Source organism: Panthera leo, chromosome B3 (genome assembly GCF_018350215.1).
Source record: "Panthera leo isolate Ple1 chromosome B3, P.leo_Ple1_pat1.1, whole genome shotgun sequence".
NCBI lineage: Eukaryota > Metazoa > Chordata > Mammalia > Carnivora > Felidae > Panthera > Panthera leo.
The window spans coordinates 46,269,040-46,291,196 of NC_056684.1; the positions used below are offsets into that span (position 1 = coordinate 46,269,040).

General features: G+C 43.7%; 1 protein-coding gene across 1 annotated transcript in view; it reads right to left on the bottom strand.

The window, feature by feature from the left end:
• Positions 1 to 224: 224 nt before the first annotated feature.
• AQP9 (aquaporin 9) overlaps positions 225 to 22,157 on the bottom strand; it is a 115,983-nt gene continuing 94,050 nt past the window's right edge. The window contains exon 6 of the mRNA XM_042941902.1: positions 225 to 353. Within this exon, the coding sequence (XP_042797836.1) occupies positions 344 to 353 (10 nt within the window). The 3' untranslated portion in view covers positions 225 to 343. The remainder of the gene's footprint in view (positions 354 to 22,157) is intronic.

Here is a 22,157-nt window from a genome sequence, read left to right on the forward strand (position 1 = left end):
GAGGATTTTACAATAGGCATAAAAAACATATCCCCATATGTAGGAGATGTAGTATTAGAATGTCTCGCCAAAGTCTTCTCAGGGTTTGTTTGTTTTTTTTTTTAATATATATTTATTTATTTTAGAGAGAGAGCATGTGAAAGGTGAGGAGAGGCAGAGAGGGAGAGACAGAGGATCTGAAGTGGGCTCTGCACTGACAGCAGAGAGCCCAATGCAGGGCCAGATGTGGGGCTTGAACTCACAAACCGAGAGATCATGACCTGAGTTGAAGTTAGATGCTTAATCGACTGAGCCAACAGGGCACCCCCAGGTTCTCAGGTTTAAGGAAAGCATTGATCAGATTTCAGCAGACCCTGCGTGGAAGAAGAGGAATCCATTAAGTGGTACTTCCCAGCTTTCTGGGTCATCACTAATTACTTCATTTATTTATTCAGCATTTATGAAACATGCAAATGTGCCAGGCATTGTACTTTGCATTGACGCAAATAACCAGACCCTGCCCTTTAGGTTAATTAGAGTAACCCAGTTAATTAACTAATTAAGATCAATTAGACACAGACCTTGACTGGTGCAAGGTAACAGTCCACTAGAGCAGACAGACAGGAAAACAGATCATATAAAAATAACACAGTCAGGGCTATACTAGAGATATCATCTGAGTGCTGTGGGAATACAGTGTACCTGGAGAATAGGGAAAGGCTTCACACAGATGATATTTAATAGGGTCTTGAAGGGTGCATAGGAGCTCATCAGGCTGATAAGGCTCAGTGTAGGGAGGGCATTTTAGGCCATGTGGAAGGCTGAGGTATGAGGGACGGTGTCTTCTGGGGATCAGTGAGGACTGCACTGGAACAAGATTTCTGAAGGTGACATCACAGGGCCATGGGGGATGAGACTGGAGAAGTGGGCTGTTACCAGAGATTTCGTGGGTTGTGCGAGATTTCATGGGTAGCCACTGTGGACAGATCTGACTCTTCAATGGATCATCTTTGCTAGCTTAATGACACCTTCTAAAATGACCCCAGTAAACATTATTTGGCTTTCTGGTTGCATTCCCTGCTGCTTTGCCTCTCTGGCCTATCTTTCTAGTTTTTTTCTATTAATCTAAGAAAGCTACCCATTATCCTGACAATTGTTCTATTCAAGGGAGTCAGATTTGGTCTCTGTCCTTGGAATAACAGCATAATTAAAGATTACTGTAAACCTTTTTGTTAAAATAGCTCTCATATTTTTAAAATTTTAGCTTTATTGAAGTGTAAGTGATAAAATTGTATGTAAAGTATTTAAAATCTATGTCATGGTGATTAGATATATGTACACATTGTGAAAAGACCCCCCCCCCCACATCTAGTTAATTAACACATCCATCACCTCACTATTTATTTTATTTTATTTTATTTTATTTTATTTCATTTTATTTTTGGTGAGAACATTTAAGTTCTACTCAGCAAATTTCATTTATACAATGCAGTAGTGTCAACTACAGTCATCATGTTTTACATTAGATCCTTTCATATATTAATACCTGAGTAGTTCAATAACAATAAGGATCTTTAAGTATCCTTGGGATATCTAGAGCGACAATAAAAATGAAGAAATACTTTTGCAACTGAAGAGATTATGATCTTAAAAATTCAAAAAGATCAAATTCTATTGTACATGTGCCTCTGTTAGTCTGGCTGCACACATCGCCTGGCAGTGATTTGCTCAAAGATCTCAGACTCCATGTACCTTCCCTCCCACACTCCTTGTCCATTGACTTTCCTCCCTTCTTAGCCTCCTGGCCTGGCTATCCACTCCTCAGAAACAATCCTCCTGGATGGTTCCACCCATTAGCCTCCTTCTGACAGCATTCTGTCTCTCATCTGTGTATTCTCTACCACTTCCTTGCCCTTCTTAACTTCCCTCACCATGCAGCTTAGAGTCCAAAGCCCATTCCCACAAGTGCTTTTTGCCAATGAGCCCCATTGTCCTTTCTCCCTGTCCCCTTGGCCCTCCCCACACGGCCAACCCTGTTGCTGAATAAATTCAACTGTGCTTCTCTACACCTACCTCCAGGCTGCTGAGTGGGGCTGAAAAAAAAGCAGTTACTCAACCACAGATCCTTGCTCCTATTACATAGTTCCCATCCTTACCCATGTCTCCATCACTGTTAGCACAAACCTCTTCATTTCCTGGTCAGCTCTCTCCACTCCTCAGTGGAAGACACTCTTGTTCCTCTCCCTGCCCTTTATTCTCAGCAGAAGACTTCACTTCCTACTTGAGCAACCATTCATGTTTAGTGAGCACCTACTCTCAACCAGGCCCTGATCGAGGCTCTGGGGATGCCATGATGGAAAAACAAATCCCTGACTCATAAGGTTTATGTTCTAATGGAAGGAGATAGATGATGAACAAATAGATAACTGCATGGGATGCCAGGTATGATAATATAAAGAAAAGTAAAGTAGGATACAGGTAGGATAGAGTAGAGCCATGGGGTGCTATTTTACTTAGAGGGAGCTGAGAAGATAACATTTGTACAGGGAGCAAGTTGTGTGTCTATCTGGTGGAAGGAAGAGTAGAGCCTCCATGGTGAACACAAGCTAGGGAAGTGACAGAAATAGGGAGGAGGTCAGGGTGGCTGGAGCAGAGGGAGGAAGAGGAGGCTCAGGCGAGTGGGGAGGAGGTAATGACTTAGAGTCAGGAGCCACTGTGAAGATTTAGCTTTTTCTCAGAGTGACAGGGGAGCCATTGGAGGACTTTGAGCAGAGCAGTGACAAGATGTGCCTTAGGCTTTAAGGGGATAATGCTGGCTGCTGGGATGAGAAGTGATTGGGGGTGAGAGTAGGAGCAGGAGTCAGAGATGCCAGAACTGTGCTTCCCCTCGGGAGGGGGTGTGTGTTTTTAGTTGTACAAAGGTGACTGGTGGAGGCTTTAGTGGAAGCATGGAGTAGGAGCAGTGAGGGGGATTTAAAAAGGCAAGAAGCACATCTTGTGGATGCTGGGAAGGCTATGGAAACCCAAGAGAAGAGACAGATCTTGCTTATTTTGCTAACCCTCCCTATTCGGGAGAGTCCTTCACTGTGTGGGGGTTGTTGAAATGCAGAGCTGGACTCCCTTTAAAGAAACTCCTGGCAGCTAGAGAATAGGCTGGGGACTAGGCTCAGCCAACTGGATGCCCACACCTGAAGCTTTCAGTTTTGATGGAGTGATTCATAGAAGATTCATCCCACCACCTGAGAAATTCTTCATGATGGCTGCAGCGAGAGGAGAATCTTGCTGGTGGCAATGATACCAAAGACACTGTCTCAGGCACAATCTTCCTGTTGGGGGTCAAGGGGTCCCTGACTGGGCTTCCTCCCTCACATCCTGCCCTGTGCAGGCCTGGGTTTCCTAGCTTCCTGAGTCAGTTCCAATGCTTGCAACCAAGAACCTTGCACATGCAATGGCAGAAGATTGTTTTTGGCCAAGAATTTTGCAGAGTACTACTTTCTAAAGAAAGTCTGTTCTAATTTGAGCCACTCTGACTCTAGACGTGGGTGAAAGGTGGTCACAGAAGCTATTCAGTATGATGTTGTATTTAGAGAGGAGGAGAGTGGGGTGAGAACAAAGACAGGAAGAAGCAAAGACAAGATGAAACAAGTTAAAATGCCTCATGAGATCAATTTGAGTATCTCAGTGTAAAATCAACACTTTTTTTGCAAGTTTTTTTGTTTTAAAATTATTTTAACAATTCTTTTGAAGAAAGCTGCTGATTACATTTTAATTCTGTTCTTGAGAGTCCTTAGTTGGATGTTCTGATAATGTAGGGATTGTTTCCTGTGGAATAGGGGAAGTTGAACACACTCTTTGTGTGTTTTTGAATTTCTTAAGCTCTTCAAAATTCCAGAAGCCTAATTCTGTTATCAGTTAGAAACTTCAATTCCAAATAATCAGCATGGATAAAACAGTCAGGAGTTTCAGCTGTGAAAACTCAGTTTCTTTTCTCTGTTCAGGGAAGGAATGTGAAGAATGATCTCAAAAGCTTCCTGCAGCCCTAAAAATCTGATTCGACCTGGAACTATTACAAACTTATTAGGGTATTTTAAACATGCAGAGAAGTGAAGAAAATTCAGTTACCAGGCACAAATGTATTTATCATGTCACTTTAATAAATCTTAACATTTTTGCAATATTTGCTTTGGATTTTTTTTTTTTTTAGTGTTTTTTTTTTTTTTAATGGCCATGTAATAAAATTCAATAAAATGGCTTTTTTCCTTCTTCTGGTATACAATCATATTAATTTTTTTCATTAAAATTTTGTAGTAAAGTATACGTAACAAATGTTTGCCATTCTAACCATTTTGAAGTTACATTGTCCTTCATCCATCACCACCATCCACCTCCCAAACTTTCTTCATCTTCCCAAACAGAAATTCCCTCCCCATTAAACAATGACTCCCATTCCCTCCTCCCCCAGCCCTTGGAAGCCACCATTCTACTATTTTTGTGAATTCCATCCCCATATATTTTAGTACATTGTAGATTGACGATACTGTTACAGTAAGGACACATCTCCCCCAAAACCTCCTTCTATAACCACAGTGTCCCTTAGCCCCTGGCAACCACTAATCTGTTCCCTACCATTTTTTCCTCCAATATAATAAATGGAATTATAAGGATGTGACTTCTTAAAAAATTTCTTTTTAATGTTTACTTATTATTTTGTGTGAGAGAGAGACAGAGTAGGAGCAAGGGAGGGGCAGAGAGAGAGGGGCACACAGAATCTGAAGCAGGCTCTAGGCTCTGAGCTGTCAGACACAGGGTCCGAACCCACGGAGCTGAAACACAGGGACCACAGACCACAAGAGCATGACTTGAATCGAAGTCAGATGCTTAACCCCCTGAGCCACCCAGACACCCCAAGGATGTGACCTCTCAACATGGGCTTCGTACATGCAGCATGATGCCTTTGAGGCTCATCTGAGTTTGTGTCTATTGTTCCCTCTATGCCCCTCCAAATCTTCTCCAAAGGCAACCACGGCCCTTAAATAGTATTTAATTCTTATGAATATTTTTATAGTTATAGTGTATACAGATTTAGCCACAAAATATATACTTCCTGTTTCCTATAACTTAAAATTTAAATAAATGATGTTGTAATGTACTTGTCATGCTGCAAGTTGCTTTTATAACTCACTGCTCTGTTTATGTCATATTAATGCTGGGTTTTTAAATTTCACTGTTATATTCTATTCTATGAATATATCACGTAGATCATAGATTCATCCATTTACCTATGAATAGACATTTCTTTCCTGTGTGTTTGTCTCTCTGTCTCTTTATCCCACCCTGACCAGCTGTGTTAGGCCTCCTGCCAAGGGCCGCCAGTCCCAAAGCAAGCCTCAGATGATCAGAAATGTCTGCTCTGAGGTCAGAATGGGAAAATCCCAGATCTCATCTCTAAGCTGGCTGCTTCCTTGACTGAGTACCTGGACAGAGGTCATGTCTGATACTTTGAGCCCTACCTAAGCCCAAAGGTTCAGTGAGATGTCAATCTAGGACATGTATTAGAATTTCTAAAAAAGCCTTTCAAAAAAAGGAAGAGAGGGGCACCTGGGTGGCTCAGTTGGTTGAGCGTCCAACTTTGGCTCAGGTCATGATCTCACCATTCATGAGTTAGAGCCCTGCATCTGGCTCTGTGCTGACAGCTCAGAGCCTGAAGCCTGCTTCAGATTCTGTGTCTCCCTCTCTTTCTGTCCCTCCCCTGCTCATGCTGTGTGTGTCTCTCTCTCTCAAAAATAAATAAACACCAAAACTAATTCAAAAAAGAAGAGAAAGAAAGAATTTAAAAATTAAATCAGAATTTCCAGGGCAACAGTGTGTGTGTGTGTGTGTGTGTGTGTGTGTGTGTGTGTGTGTATATATATATATATTTTTTTTTTTTTTTTTAAGTCCCCAGGTGATTTTAAAATGTAGCCAGAGTATGGGGAGCCTGGGTGGCTCAGTCGGTTAAGCGGCCGACTTCATCTCAGGTCGTGATCTCGCGGTCAGTGGGTTCGAGCCCCGCGTCGGGCTCTGTGCTGACAGCTCAGAGCCTGGAGCCTGTTTCGGATTCTGTGTCTCCCTCTCTCTGACCCTCCCCCATTCATGCTCTGTCTCTCCCTGTCTCAAAAATAAATAAAAAACGTTAAAAAAAAAATTAAAAAAAAAATGTAGCCAGAGTAAAAACCCGATTTAAGAAGTGAGAATGAACAAACACCCCCAGACAGACAGCTTTTTCCAGGCTTTCTTCATGAGCTGGGGAGCTGGCCTCCAGTCCCCATGTCCAGTAGTGGAGGTTACTCTGTCCTCTTCCTACCTTTTTTTAGTTCCCTGGACTTTGTGGGAGCCAAACTCAGCCACCTGTATCTGCTCCCAGAACCTGGGCCTGGGCGCCCTGGCCTCAGTCTTCTTCCCTGATGAGAGGTTTCTCTTCTGTTTCTAGGGTATAGGGACATTTATCTAGTTTCCGAGACTTCCTGTGGTTTATACATTTTCTTGACTTGTATTTCATCATTTCTATATGTTGAGATGTTGCCTCAGAGCACAAACTTCTAGAAATGGTTTCTATCTCAGACTGTTGAAAGCACACATCACCTGCTGGAGGGCCGCTATTGTGACTTCAAAGGAACACATGCTGCCACCTTATAAATAGCTTCCTTTTGTGTTTTACTGTTTTAAAGCAAAAAATTATTGCTTTTTCCTATTTCAAAAGTAAATTGTACTCTTGGGAAAAAGTTCCAATGCTGTGGAAATATATGACTTAGAAAATAAGTCTCCAATAATCATTTCCCTGAAGATAGTTTTGAGTATAGTTTTCCATATTTTATGCATTTATACACATACTCATTTTTAAAAAATAAAAAAATGGAATTTTATTGGTGAACTGAAGGGCTGTTGAGTTTTGCACTTAGTTTGTCATGGAAATCTTTCTGTAGTTAGATACCCACATTATTATTACTGGATACATTCTACTGCAGTTCACTTAGGGATGGCTATTTGTAATGTTTTCATCTTGGCCATCACAGGCAATGCCGGAATAAATGTTCTCACATGTCCATCTCTGTGCATTTGTGGAGGTCAAAATCTGCTTTATTTCCTTGGAACCCACATTTCCTATCAAATGTGCATTCCTGCCAGGAAGGAAAACCAGCCTGGGGAGTGTGGAGCAGGTCAGTGGCTGGAAGGAACACGTGGTGCTCCCTTGAGATGCTCAGTCCTATTAGAATCAACTTCTTGAGCCTCTAAATTCTCAATGCCGTGCATATTGGAGCAGATGCCCTTTGCTTCACCTTCTCTTTAACCTGCCCAGGTACTAAACATCAGCCTCTGGAAGGTCAGCTTGGAAGGTTAACTTGGAAAGTTTTAGTGCTGTGTTTTTCAAACTGCAGGGCTGTGACCTATTAGTGGGTTATGAAATCAAATTAAAAGATCACAAATGAGCAATTAAAAAAATCAAACAGAACAATACTGCAAGTATCAGAGCATGTCACATGAAGGGTAAATGTTGCAATTTTATTTCAAGGGTGTGTGTGTGTGTGTGTGTGTGTGTGTGTGTGTGTGTTGGATATTGTCTTAACTCAGATTCCTTGGAAGCAGAGCTCAAGAAAAGAATATGGGTGTCTGTGATGTCTTTAGGACAGAAAAATGAGGAAGGAACTGGAGCAGGCAGGGGACCAGCTGAGCAAGGGTGTACTCACGCCTAATCCCATGGTTTGAATTGCATCAGAGCTGGTGATGCCTGAGACAAGCAGGTAGTGCCTTGTGAATCCCCTGTCAACACTGGCTATTGTCTGCTCTGAGGAACAGAGGTACATAACCTCCAGAAAGGCAGCTCCTGCTCAGCTCAGATTAATTCCCAGAGGAGGAGGCAATGGTCTTGACAGCTGGTGAATGGGTACACCAGCCTGCATGGGGTTACCAACAGTGTCCATTCCAGGAAGTTTTATAAAATGTATTTCTAAGTGTGCTTCAGGGTAAAAACAAACAAAAAAGAGTTTGAAAAAACACTAGTTTTAGAACAATTATGCCCATCAACTTGTGGGAAAGAAAATGAGGCCTCTATCACCCTTTTCTGTATTTCATTAGAAAAATGCAAATTCCCACATACAATCTTCATTACAAATTCCCCATTGGGGAAAAAGGCACCACAGAAAGGAAACAAAGCATACAGGATGTTCTTTTTTTTAAAACTGAGTTGAATCCTCAGCAGCTTTTTTTTTTTAAATTTTATTTATTTATTTATTTTTAAACATTTATTTACTTTTGAGACAGAGAGAGACAGAGGATGAACGGGGGAGGGTCAGAGAGAGAGAGAGAGAGAGAGAGAGAGGGAGACACAGAATCTGAAACAGGCTCCAGGCTCTGAGCTGTCAGCACAGAGCCCGACGCGGGACTCGAACTCATGAGCCATGAGATCATGACCTGAGCCGAAGTCGGATGCTTAACCGACTGAGCCACCCAGGCGCCCCAAGTTTATTTATTTTTGAGACAGAGAGAGACAGAGCATGAACAGGGGAGGGGCAAAGAGAGAGGGAGACACAGAATCGGAAGCAGGCTCCAGGCTCTGAGCCATCAGCCCAGAGCCCGCCGCGGGGCTCGAACTCACGGACAGCGAGATAGTGACCTGAGTTGAAGCTGGACGCTTAACCGACTGAGCCACCCAGTCGCCTCCAGGATGTTCTTAATGTTTTAAACTTAAGCCTTAAGACACCAGCAGCCACCTAAGGAGGCTTAGAGCTGTGTTCTCTGGCTTGGGGCATACCAACCTGGGAATTCAGGGGTGGGCGAGCTGTTAGTGGGGCCTTGAAACCATGAAATAAGCTTGACACATGTTTGCAAAGCACTCATTTTCCCCCGGGAAATGTTTTAAAACATTTTTTATGACCATGGAGCAAAATATAAAATTCACATGGGCTTTGAAGATGAAGAATAAAATTACGAAGAGATCTCAAATTATAGCTCACCCACTTTAGACTATGTTTTCAGATTCCCAGACATTCTTATTCATTGGCCAGTTAGACACTCAAGGAGAAAATTAATGAAAGCAGCAGTTAGAGTACCTTTCCCCTTTCAGGAGGGTGTGGTTAACATGGTCCTCCAGATTCCAAGCAGTTTGTGGGGGCTGACACCTGACAGTCTTGGTCACCAATCCTAAACTACCAGAGACATTAAGTTAGTCAACGGATGGTTATTAAGCACCAACAAGATACCAGCAACCGGGGATAAAATGAATGAACAAGACAGACCATCCTGCCCTTATGGACCATTCTGGTCAGAGGATTGAGACAAAATCAAATAAATAATGCAGGAGTCATTAGAGCTGCTCATCAAACCTTTGTGGCTTTCTGCCTTTGGGGCACAAGTACAGTGGTAGGGTCCCTTGTGATTGGGTGGGGACGTTGACTAGTTCTGGCCAATGGGTTGTGACTAGAAGTGATTGCACGTCCTTTCTGGGCTAAGCAGTTAATGTGATGCTCCCTGGAGCTCTCTGCCCTCTGACACAATGACCAGTGAAGCATCCATATGGTGGCTGCCTCATCAGCCAGGCCTGAGCTGAGCCTCCCAGCTGCCCCCTAACATAATGTGGAGTGAGAAAGCAATAAACTGTTGTAAACTCCTGAGGTGTGGGTCGTTTTATTACTGAAATGTAATCTAGACTATCCTGTCTCATGCAAAACAATAAAATAAAATATTATCAATTGTGATAACTGCTGTGAATAAAATTAACAAGTTGCTAATATAACATGACAGAGAGTAGCCTACAGGGTCAGGGAATGCTTCTGTGAAGATAGGAAATCTAAGCCCGCATCTATTAGACCAAGGTAATGCAGACTTTCGTAATTGTTTTTGCTTTATTGCAGAGAGAAGCCAAGTAACTCTAGAATCATAGATCGAAAACAGTCAGGAAAATGGAGATGTAGACCTGCCTAGGGTCCCATGGCTCCCTGGTACTCTAACTTCAGCATGTGGACGTGGGTCCATACCCTCTCCAGTAGGGCTGCTGCTGAATGAGGCAAGTGAGGTGCCTAGGGTGCAACACTGAAGGAATCTACTCTCTGGAGCATCCTTTACATCCTGAGGATGCTGGCGTTGGAAAGGTTGTGCCCTAAGGGGCCCACTCTTAAGGAGGCACTCATCAGGGTCATGCAATTCCGGAGCGGACACCTGGACGTCAGTGCCTCCTTAAATGTTACACCCTAAACTCCTCCTCACTGCACCCCGGTCCCAGCTCTGCTCTACACCAGTGTTCTGAGTAAGGACTTAGCAAGCACTCAGCATTCAGGTAACTGTAGCTGTGTCCTTGGCATACTGGGTGTGTCTGCTGATGTAATCTGTAAGGCCCTACACTCCTTGGGACCATGTGACAGCACAGCACTTGAAGATGGGAAGTGCATGGTTTTCAGATGTCAAAAACTGACTTCTTCCCAGAGTTCTTGAAAAGGAAACCAAGCAAGGAGACGAGAGAGTGAGATTTCCAGAGTTTAGGAAGGGCTTCAGGCTGGATGAGGCTGTTTTTCCCCTCAGTGCAGAAAAAGTCTTTCTTCCACTCTGAAAAGGATAATTCCCAATGAAAAAAAAGGATTAAATACAGTGTATTCTTCAGTGAGGTGCTAGTGACTAATAGCACCTTCTTTTCCTGGAAGCAGGTTTGGGGATGGAGATAGGAGCTCCTCTGTGTGGGCTCAGGCTGCCCGTTGGCATTATGAGTTTGGTTTGATTACCCCCACTTTACAGAGGAAGGACCCATCTCTTCAGAGTCGAAGGCACTTGCCCATTTGAACACAAGTCTGTCTAACTCTTATCTACTTAAGGACAAGGGGTAACAGGCAGGATAAAATGTGGTGGCCAGAAATGCTTATCTAGAGGGGAGGACATTTAACAGAAAAGAGACAAAGCCACCTACTTTACATAGTTAGCTGTTAACCCAGGCCACTTGATTCTGTGTAAAGTTTCACAAATCCACCACCTCCTGGATCATCATTCTTAGGCAATTTCTAAATATCTAAATTGCAAATATTTTCTCTCAGTCTTTGGCTTATATTTTAGTTTTCTTAATAGTATCTTTGGAAGAACAATTTTTTTTTTTTTTTGGAGAAGTCCATATATCAATTGCTTTCTTTTATGCATCATGCTTTTGGTGTCATATGTGAGAAGTGTTTGTCGAATTCAAGATAATAAAGATTTCCATCTATGTTTTCTTCTTGGAGTTTTGTGATTTTAGCGCTTACATTTAATTCTGTGGTGCGTTTTGAGTTAATTTTGCTCAGCCACATCTTTTGGACCCTTCTCTTGACAGATGAGGAGACCGAAGCAAAGGGGCTTAGCTCAGCTTCTAAAGCAAACTGATGACAGAGCTAAAATAGATTGGTAGGGTCCCTTCCAGACAAAGTGTTTGCTCTGACAGAAGCTCATTCGAGTCTACATCTTCCAGCTTTGAAGCTGTGTGATTGTTGCCTCTAATGTCACTTGTTAAAAAGGCCTTCTTAATGTCTAACCCAGGTGTTTCTTATCACCTCAGGTCCACTGTGTCTGTTCCTCAACTCAGTAGAAGCACAATTGTTTAGCGTTGTTGTTTATACACTTGGAGCCAGCTGAACTCATCCCATCCACATTTCTTCTAGCTAAATAGCTATGGCTTCTTTTCCCCCCAGGGGCTGTTTCTGCCCCTGCCAGGCCTTGCACTGCTTCTCCACACTAATGTCCTGTACGTGGCACTTGCCGCTTGGTATTGAACCTTACAGCTCTGAAAGCAGGGGCAGACTGGGAACACGTAGTTGGGTAGATTTCCCAGAGGATGCTGGAGGGAAAACGACCGCCAACTTCCATTTCAATTTGTCAAGCAAGGCAGCTGGAATTGTTCGGCCTTTCAATTTCCGGAGATCTCTTGGGGAGGGGGAAGGCCGGGGCAGTAGGACCCGAGAGGAAAGGTTGGGCCAAGGGAACTCAACAATCATACTTGTCACTCAAATGCAGAGCTGACAGTTTATCCTCTTGTAGTTTGAGTCCATCTACAGTATCCGTTCTTTTCCCCTGGTCCTGAAAGATCACATCAGCAAGTATCTGCCTCTTGATGAGCAAATTTTTAAACTGTCATAATGTGACTGGTAAGCTGGGAGCAATGTAGATGTCCCTCTGTCCAAGAATGGAAAAGGGGTATCCGGTGGAGACGTACAGAATGTTCTGTGGCAGATGCACACACCCAGCCAGGTGTGCATACATCCAAGAGTTTGGAAAGACCTTACATATACAGAGTTGAATACAGAAGAGTAAGATCTAGAGCATAAATATTGTTCAAAAACACCTACAGTCTTCAAAACAACGATCCATGTTCAAGTATACATGCTTGTATCAGGCCATGTATTAAGCACGTAAGAGCAGACGTCTAGTATGGGGAAGGAAATTGGAGTGGGGGTTTGTACTAGTTTCCTGAGGCTACTGTAACCAGTTCTCACAAACTAGACAGCTTTGGGCAACACACACATATTCTCTGACCATTCTGGAGGCCAGGAGTCCAAAGTCAGTATGACCATGCTGAAGGCAAGGTGCTGGCTGCTCTGGAGACCCTAGAGGAGAATCCACTCAGCCCCCTCCAGCGTCTGGTGGCTGCTGGCACTCCTTGGCTGGTGGCCACATCATTCCAGTCTTGAAGGCCAGCATCTTCAGGTCTCTTCATCGTCACAGCACCTTCTCTGTGCATCAGGTCTCCCTCTGCTGCCCTCTCATAACAGTATGTGTGATCATATTTAAGGCCCAACCACATGATGCCGGATATAATCTCCCTATTTTAAACTCCTCAATCTCTGTGTGCCTGGGTGGTTTAGTTGGTTGAACGCCCAACTCTTGATCTCAGCTCATGTCATAATATCCCAGTTTGTGACATCTAGCCCCGCGTCTGAGTCTGTGCTGACAGCATGGAGCCTGCTTGGGGTTCTCTCCATCCCCCTCTCTCTGAGTAAATAAGCTTTAAACTCCTCAATCTTGTAAGCAAAGACTACCCTCCTTTTGCCATGTAAGGTGACATTCACAGGTTTTAAGGATTGGGAAGTGGATATCTTCTGGGAAGTCATTTTTCAGCCTATGATAAGGGCCTTTACTGTTTTTCTTTCACACCTCTCACCCAGTCCCTAGAAAATAATGTTGATTCAACTGTCAAAGTATCTGGAATGGACCCACTTCTGCTACGTCTGTGGCTCCCAGCCAGCCTCACTGAAGCCACCAGGACTCCTCGTGGGTCTCTTGGCTTACTTCCTTGTTTTTTTACTGTCTACACACCAGCCAGAGTATCTTTTTTATTTATTTTTATTTATTTATCTATTTTTTAATTTTTTTAATGTTTATTATTGAGAGACAGAGAGACACAGAGACACAGAGCATGAGCAGGGGAGCGGTAGAGAGGGGACACATAATCTGAAGCAGGCTTCAGGCTCTGACCTGTCAGCACAGAGCCCGACACGGGGCTCAAACTCACAAACTGTGAGATCATGACCTGAGCGGCAGTTGGATGCTTAACTGGCTGAGCCACCCAGGCGCCCTGTGGAGTATCTTTTTTAAAATGTTAGTCAGATCCTGTTACTCTTCTGCTTCTCATTTTCTTACTCTGCATTAGTTTCTCTTCATAACACTCATGCACCTGTTGATACATATCTATTGTTTACTTGTTTATCTATTTCCATGATTAGAATAAGCTCTGTAAGAGCAAACACTTTAACTGTTTTTTTCTCAGTAGGGGTAAAGCATTGTAGACGCTCTCAATAGTTGTTGAATGGATGAGCAAAGGGGGAAAAAATAAAAAGAGAGAGGCTTTGAATAGACTCCTGGTGAAGGTGTGTCATAAACTAAGGAGTACAGTTCGCTGTTGTATTGTCCTGAGGACAATTTATCTAGTCCTAAGGGTACACAACGGGGTGGATGGCTTCACCTTCAGGCCACACCTGAGCTCTGAGCTCAGTTAGCTGACACGTCTCCAGAGCTACTTCCCCGGGGACCTGTCTATCCAGGGCAGTGTGGCAGCATAAAGCAAGTGTGGACTTTGAGCACAGTCTGACTTGGAAGCCCCAAGTAGATTATCTTGGGCAACTTAAACTTTCTGAGTCTCGGCTTTCCTAACCTGCTAAATAAAGAATTGCAATTCCTGTCTGGCAGGAGTATTCTGAGGGTAGAAATGATGTAGCTAAATAAAATACTTGTTACTCTGTTCTATACGCAGGGGACCCTTCATTGCATCAGACATTGAGATCCATGGCTTTATGGTGATACTATTGGCTAGGGCCTCAGAATACCACAAAATAACCCTAGTTACTTCACATCATGATTTTCCCATGGCAGAACTTTGTTTTTGGTACACTGTGCTATTATTGGTCAATAAAAAAGGTTGATTAGTGATCAAGGTCAGGCATCTCGGTATCTGGGAATGCAGGTCTGTCCCACCCACTAAGAGAGGGGCCCTGTTCCTCAGTACTTTGAGAGTGCCACTGGTTCACCTCTGGCATCGCCCTCACCACACTCTATTGTAATGGCCCGCATAATTGTCTAGGTTCCACACCAGAACTCTTTGTGGAAAGGTAGTGTCTTAGTTATTAATTTTTGTATGTTGACTATTGAATGGATAAATGATATGTGACATACATTTTATATCACTAGTACTATCCAATTTAATTCATTTTCAGTTAAACTCAATTTATTTCAATGAACATTTGCTTGATGCCATGTGTATCATTCTAGAGATTGTGTGTTATTCCCTCTATGGGGACAGAGCCTATAGTCTTCTGCTGGGGCTGGAGAGGAGAAGTTGCAAGGCTGGTAAGGGAGGGAAATGAGATCTGGGACTCTGACTGCTCCTTGAAAAGACTTTTACCAATCTTTCTGGTAAAGGATTGTTTCTTTTAAAGTTTATTTCTTTTTAGAGAGAGAGAGAAAGTGGGGGAGGGGCGGAGAAAGAGGGAGAGAGAGAGAGAATCCCAAGCAGGCTCCACACTATCAGCACAGAGCCCAATGCGGGTCTCGAACCCATGAACCGTGAGATCACGACCTGAGCTGAAAACAAGAGTCAGACGCTCAACTGACTGAGCCGCCTAGGCGCCCCCCCCCCCAATCCTTTTGTTTTTAACTTCTGCTTCACCCCCTACTTCTAGATATACCTGGTGCCACCACTTCTGGGGCCTTTGGAGGGTTCTGCACAATATATTGGACTGCTTCTTGTCTTCACAGCACTGGCTTCTGATTCAGCTTTCTCAGGGCAGTTAGGTCAGGTACCACCTGTGCATTTGTTTTCTAGCTTCACAAAAACTTTTTCTGTACTTTTCTCCTCTTCTCTGTACTTCGTTCTTGTGAGTTCATGCCTGCTTCTCCCATCCTTTTAGTGGGGTGTAAGTAGGAAAGACAACTGTATTTGTTTAAAGTGTATCTGTATGTGTTTCTTATTGCTACATGACAAATTACCACAAATTTAGTGGCTCAAAAAAAATTTATTATCATTCTGGTGAGTAGAAGTCCAACATGAGTCTTACTAGGCTGAGATGTTGACTGGGCTGCATTTCCTTCTGGGAGTTTTGAATGAAAGATGGTGTTTTCTTGCCTTATTCTAACTTCTTGAAGCTGCCTGCATTCTTTGGATTGTGGACCCTTCCTCCACCTTCAAAGTCAGTAACAACGGGTCAAGATTTTCCACATGGCATCATGAACACCTCCTCTTCTGTCTCCCTCTTCTACCCTTAAGGACTCTTGTGATTACATTGAGCCCACCTGGATAATCCAGAATAATTTTCCTATTTGGAAGTTAGCAGATTAGCAATTCCCTCTGCAACTGTAACCCTCTTTCTCACATAAGGTGACATATTCACAGGTTCCAGAGATTAGGGCATGGGAATTTGGTGGGGCAGGGAGACTTAATCTGCCTATGGCAGCATCATTAATTGAAACTTAGAAATTTGAAATTGAGTTTGCCACCATCTTCTATCAAGACTTAACATGACTCCTTAAATATATATGTATATATATATATATATGTATATATATATATATATATACATATATATTTATTTATTTATTTAGGGGGTGTCTGGGTGGCTCAGTCAGTTGAGCATCTGACTCTTGATTTCAGCTCAGATCATGATCCCGGGGTCATGGAATCAAGCCCTGCATCAAGTTCCGAGTTGAGCATGGAGCGTGCTTATGATTCTCTCTCTCTCTCTCTCTCTCTCTCTCTCTCCGTCTGCCCCTCTCCCCCCGCCTATGTACTCTCCTTCTCTAAAATAAAAAATAAAAAAAAATTTTTTAAAAAGACTTAACAACAACAACAACAAAAAGACTTAACATGACTCCAGATTTAAAAGAAACTTAAACTTCCCATGTAATCCACATGTCTTAAATGTTTTGTATGAGTTTCCAAGGATGTATAGAAAATGGGCAATACTTGCTCTGAAGTCATTTCATTCCTGCAATAAGGTAGTGGAAAAGCTTTTGTTTGAAGAACTTAAAATTGTAGTGGGTTGAATAGTGTCTCCCCAAAAGATATGTCTGAATCCTAACCCCCACTCCCTATGAATGTGAAGTTATTTGGACATGGGGTCTTGGCAGATATATTAAGTTAAAGATCTTAAGATGAGATCATCCTAGATTTAGGAAAATCTAGTGACTGGTGTCCTTGTAAGAAAAAGAAGAGGAAAATTTGAAGCACAGAGAGAAAAGCCATATAAAGATGGCAGCAGAGACTGGAAGACAGACACAGGCCAAGGAATGCCAGGACTGCCTGAAGCTGCCAGAAGCAGGGAGACATTTGGAATCCATTGTCTCTTGGAACCTCCACAAGGAATCTACCCTGCTGATGATAGCTTGATTTTGGACTTCTGGACCTTACTGTTATGAGAGAATGAGTTTCTGTTTTGTTGTGTGTGTGTGTGTGTGTGTGTGTGTGTGTGTGTGTGTGTGTGTGTTTTAAGCCACCCACTTTGTGGTGCATTGTGGTACCAGCCCTAGGAAACAAATATGGTAAAGCTTTCGCCAATTTTTTTCCAAGTAGTAAAGTCAAACAGATTGCATTAACTACATTTTACTTAGAGAGACTATTTGTTCACTGTTAGAATGTCCCTGTGACATTCAGAATGTTTATAGGCTGTGTCCACAAAGGCAAAATCAACTGGATATGGAAATTACAGCAGCCCCCCCTTATCCACAGGGGGTATGTTCCAAGATCCCCAGTGGATGTCTGAAACTACAGATAGTACTGAACCCCATATACATGATGTCTCCCCCTATATGTACATACCTATGATAAAGTTTAACTTATAAATTAGGCACAGTAAGAAACTAACAATAATAATAAAATAGAACAATTATAACAATATACGTAATAAAAGTTATGTGAATGTGGTGTCTTTCTCTCAAAATATCTTATTATAGCACACTCATCTTTCTAGTGATGATATGAGATGATAAAATGCCTACATGATGGGGCGCCTGGGTGGCGCAGTCGGTTGAGCGTCCGACTTCAGCCAGGTCACGATCTCGCGGTCCGTGAGTTCGAGCCCCGCGTCAGGCTCTGGGCTGATGGCTCGGAGCCTGGAGCCTGTTTCCGATTCTGTGTCTCCCTCTCTCTCTGCCCCTCCCCCGTTCATGCTCTGTCTCTCTCTGTCCCAAAAATAAATAAAAAACGTTGAAAAAAAAAAAAAAAAAAAAAAAAAAATGCCTACATGATGATGCAAAGTGAGGTAAATGACGTAGGCATTGCAACGTAGCATTAGGCTACTACTGACCTTATAACAATATTTTAGGAGAATCATCTGCTTCCAGGGAAAGGTTGACCAAGGGTGACTAAAACTGAGGAGAGCAAAATACAGCTAAGGGGGCTGTGAGGGGGGCAATGTAATCCTTTGGCAATAAAACCAAACATTTACTGAGCCAAACTGTGTTAAATGTTTTACAGCCATTATTTTATATAATCTTCCTATCTCTCTATGAGGGAGGTACTATAATAAACTCTTTTTCATAGGCTTGGAAACTGTAGCAGAGGGAGGTAAAGCTACTCAGAAAACATTCTAGCCTAGGTCTTTCAAAACCCTAAGCATTTATGCCTGAAGATCCTGATTAGCAGTTGAATCTTTCGAATCTTCTAAATAATTGCTCACATCTCTCCTTTCCATTGTCTGCGTGGAAAAAGCTAGAAAGTTCCACAGTTCCTGCAGCCAACCCTAAAAGTTTAAAAACGATTATGAGTTGAATAAATCTAGAATATTCCTTCACATTCATATGATACCCGAAGGCTTTCTCCTAAGAGAAGCTTCTGAAGAGTCAAGTCATTTAAAAAATGTTAGAAGCTGCTGCATAGATCTCACTGATACTCACTTGATTAAGAAAATATTATCTTTCCCCACAGTTAGGCTTTTATCAAAGATGAGGAAAGATAGCTGAACTGCCAGGTCAAAGACTCAGAGAATTCATTACCAAGACAAATAGGAAAAAACGAGGAACTTTGAAAGGCTCTGCAGGACTTACTGGAAATGGCAGGGCGATCATTCTTTTTGGTATCTTCACACATCCTGTTCTGTTCAGGAAATGAAGACAATTTTGTAAGCCTGATGCATAGTAGGTTACCCAGTGGATGATTTTCCTGGTAAATACCTTGATGATCTCCTGTTTATTGCAAGTTGGTTTAAGCAAAGTTAAAGCCAGAACCAGTGGGTGGCTATAACTTCAATGGCAGGGACACCTGCTGCATTACCGGTTTGAGTAGAAGATAAGCTCACATTTCTTTTATCTTCCACTATTGAGATTATGTCTGTTTTTGCTCCCAGGATCCCTCATTCTTGTGATAAGCCTCAGGGTTTACTCATTCTGTGATAGTAATCTTGGTTCCAATCTCTTTGTGGAAAGGAAACCAGAAATTCTGGTCCTTCCATCTTGTCCTCTACGGCCAGACACTGCTCTTGCCACAGCTCAGGCCAATGCTTGCTCTCCAGCTGGCCTTGACTACTCTGGTCACTAGAGGATTGGGAGCTCAGAGCTGGGGGCTGGGCCATGCCTCTCCGTTGTTGATGTCACTGTCATGGTGATGTCATGTGTAGAGGTGAGCCTGCTGATGGGATTTGGAAGTCCTGGTGTATGCTTCCTTGCTCAGGCCTGTCTTCCCCCGCAGGACTGCTCCCTATAGCCTAGAAATTCTTCCTCCTCCACTGCCAAGGACTATGTCTGGGCTGGCCTCTCGGGCTGTCACTGGCACTTTTCCCAGGGTATCTATCGGTTGGGCAGAATAATCCAAAGTATAGGATGGGTGCTGACATCAGGGCAGTGGTAGAAAATAAAATTGATGGGCAGGGTACAGGCAGACCATGGTGGATCTGGGATGCTTGGCCAAGGGCCCCTGTGAAGGTTTTGAGCTGGAGGAAAAATCACAACTGAATCCTGCCTGAAATTCCACCTCTACTTCCGGCCACTGCAGCTTGTGCCTCAAAGAAGTTATTTTCTGGTAGCGTCCCTGGGTACCCAAGGCAGGAAGGCAGTGAGAGGCGAGCTGACATGCCCACACCCCCTGACCCATCCTAGGGAGCCTTCTTCAGGGTCCCTTCTATTCAGTCACTTGTCCTCTCTGTTTCTGACTCTCTGAGGGAGCCGGAGAGCTGGGACTTCTCTGCACAGTGATTATGTCTGAGACTCTTATTTACTGAGTCTGTGGCTGGCTGCCTCTTCTCACCTCCCTTCCATCCTTCCGGTGCTGCTGCACCAACCCTGGCTTTGGAGCCATTCAAGGAGTTTGGAAGGAGTGCTACATTAAGGACTTCGGTTCCTTTCAAGTTTCACAAGGGCAGCATATAGAGCAAAATGAGAACCAGAGTAGAGGTCAGAAACCTGGCTTTGGGGCTGCCCTCTGACGCCCAGCTACAGCACCTGCCCTCACCAAATCTCTGTTTTCTCATCAGTCAAATAAAGGGGAGAATCAAGATAACTCCCAGAGGTACATGCAACTCTAACATTTGATGATTCTGGGTTTTGTAACTCTACTTATTCATTTTGTATTGTTTTCTGAAAACTTGACATCCTGGTTGCTGTTCCCTCTCCTCTCTGTACACTGATGGGTACAGAATGGCATTTTAATCACCTTGGCATTGACATATTTTAGAGCATATTTTATCCCAGTGAATATTCAGAGTGATCTAGAGAAGCACAAACTTGATGTAGGTTATAATTTTTAATGTGGCCGTTCCCTCCTTCCCTCTTCCTTTGTCTCTATCATTCATGAGTGTCTGCTTACACCTGTCTTAGGCATATTTGCTTGCTTGAAGCTCAAAAGATTCAGAGAAACAGCATTTCTGATCTTTCTGGGAATGGGCTGCCACTCTGTTGGCTGCTTTAGAGGAGGGGGCAGGGATGGGAGTCCCAGCCCAGATCTGGATAACCTCTTTTCTCATTTCCTGAGTCCAAGATCTCTTGGGAGCTGGCTCTACCGCAAACTAGCTTTGCCTCAGTTTCCTCACGTGTAAAATGGAGATCGTAACAGTATCTACCTCATAGGGTTGTTAGAGGCCTCCTATTTCAGAATCATCTGTAGCACTTGTCCAAAATCCAGATTCCTGGGCCCCAGCTCAAACCTCCTAAATCAGCATCTCTGGAGTTTGGGCCCAGAATCTGTATTTTTAGCAGCTCTCCTAAGCAATTTCCGTATGTGACCGTCTGAGAACCCATGCCTTATATATCTGATGCTTCCCAGCACGCCCAGCGTTGTGACCTGCATCCGCTCACTTAAACATCACCATGATGCTGAGAGGTACGCCAGTGACTTCCCTTCCTTTCTCTCCACAGGAAGCTGCTGTCCAAGGTCACACAGTGTCCCCAGACCCCATCACCCAACATCCCCTTCCATGTTCTCTCCCCTTCCAGGTTCTCTCCTATTGCTGAGTTGTCTTGCAGGGAAGGATGCTAGCATGCAGCCCGTTACAGAATTTGGCTTGACTTCTTTTCATTTCTTTGTGTTTGGTGGGTGAGTTTCCTTGCTCCTGTTTGGCAGATAGCCATCATTTTCCTTTATAAATGCTTTTATCTGTGGCTGCTTTTATCTTATCAGACTCACAGTATGTCTTCGTCTTTCTGCTCCCAAAGATAATTCCTGCTTTGCTATATGTCATAAGTGTCATCCCAGTCATGGCTCAAAATAACAAATAGGGTTGTTTCAAGTGAGGAAAGAAAGCTGGCAGTGCCCTGCTCAGAGAGAGTGAAGATTCTGAGCTTTCACCTGTCTATTCCTGCCATGCCCTTTAAAGGACACTTTGAGAGATGTAGGGGACCCATGTCCCCTGACATGTTAGGGGAGATGTTCTTGAGTGCCTCGGTGAACTGAATAAATGAGATGAGTTGGGAGAAAGTGGGGTGCTTGTTCTGAGCAGGTTGGAGCAGTGCGTTGGGGACACAGATGCCCACACTTACTGAGAGGTATGAGATGTACCAGGATCAGGGTGAGAGAGCCCAGCTGCCCTCTCTGCAAAGTGAGTAGCTCAGAAAGAAAGTGAATTGGCTCCTCTGAGAGAAGCAACGACCCCCCCCCTCCCCAATCCCCCAGCCCAACCCCTGCTTTGAGGCACTTGGTTTGCAAAAGACATCAGATTTGCCTGCTGGAAATCGAATGAGTGGTGTCCTGGTGTCTGGTGTGGGAGGTAATGGTGGTAAAGGTGCTTGTTCCATGCCTGTGACAGTGTAGAACCATCACTGTGGGCAGTGACCGTACAGGGTGTGGGTGCAGCGGGGACACAGGGGTGTGAAGCCAGCAGACTTTAATGCCTGTTGTTGCCTATTACAAAACATGTTGCTGTTTATCTTCTCTTTTAATAAAATTTGCTGTGATACATAGTGGTGGGCATACGCTTGCATGCTTGGTGCCCGGTTCCAGGCCTACCTGCCCTCTGGAGTGGGTAGGGTGGCCTCGTGTGTGTGCCTGTCTGTGGGTGGAGAGAAACCAGGGCATATCATGGGCATCTCAGATATGGATTTCCCCAAAGGATGGATTCCTGTAGTGATGCCACGCACAGCAGGGTTTCTCCACCCCAGCTCTATTGACCTTTTGGGCTGGGTAGTTCTTTGTGGTGGGGGATGTCCGGGGTTTTACAGGGTGTCCAGCAGCTTCCCTGGCCTCTACCCACTGGTGTGGTAAACAGAATGTCTCCAGATAG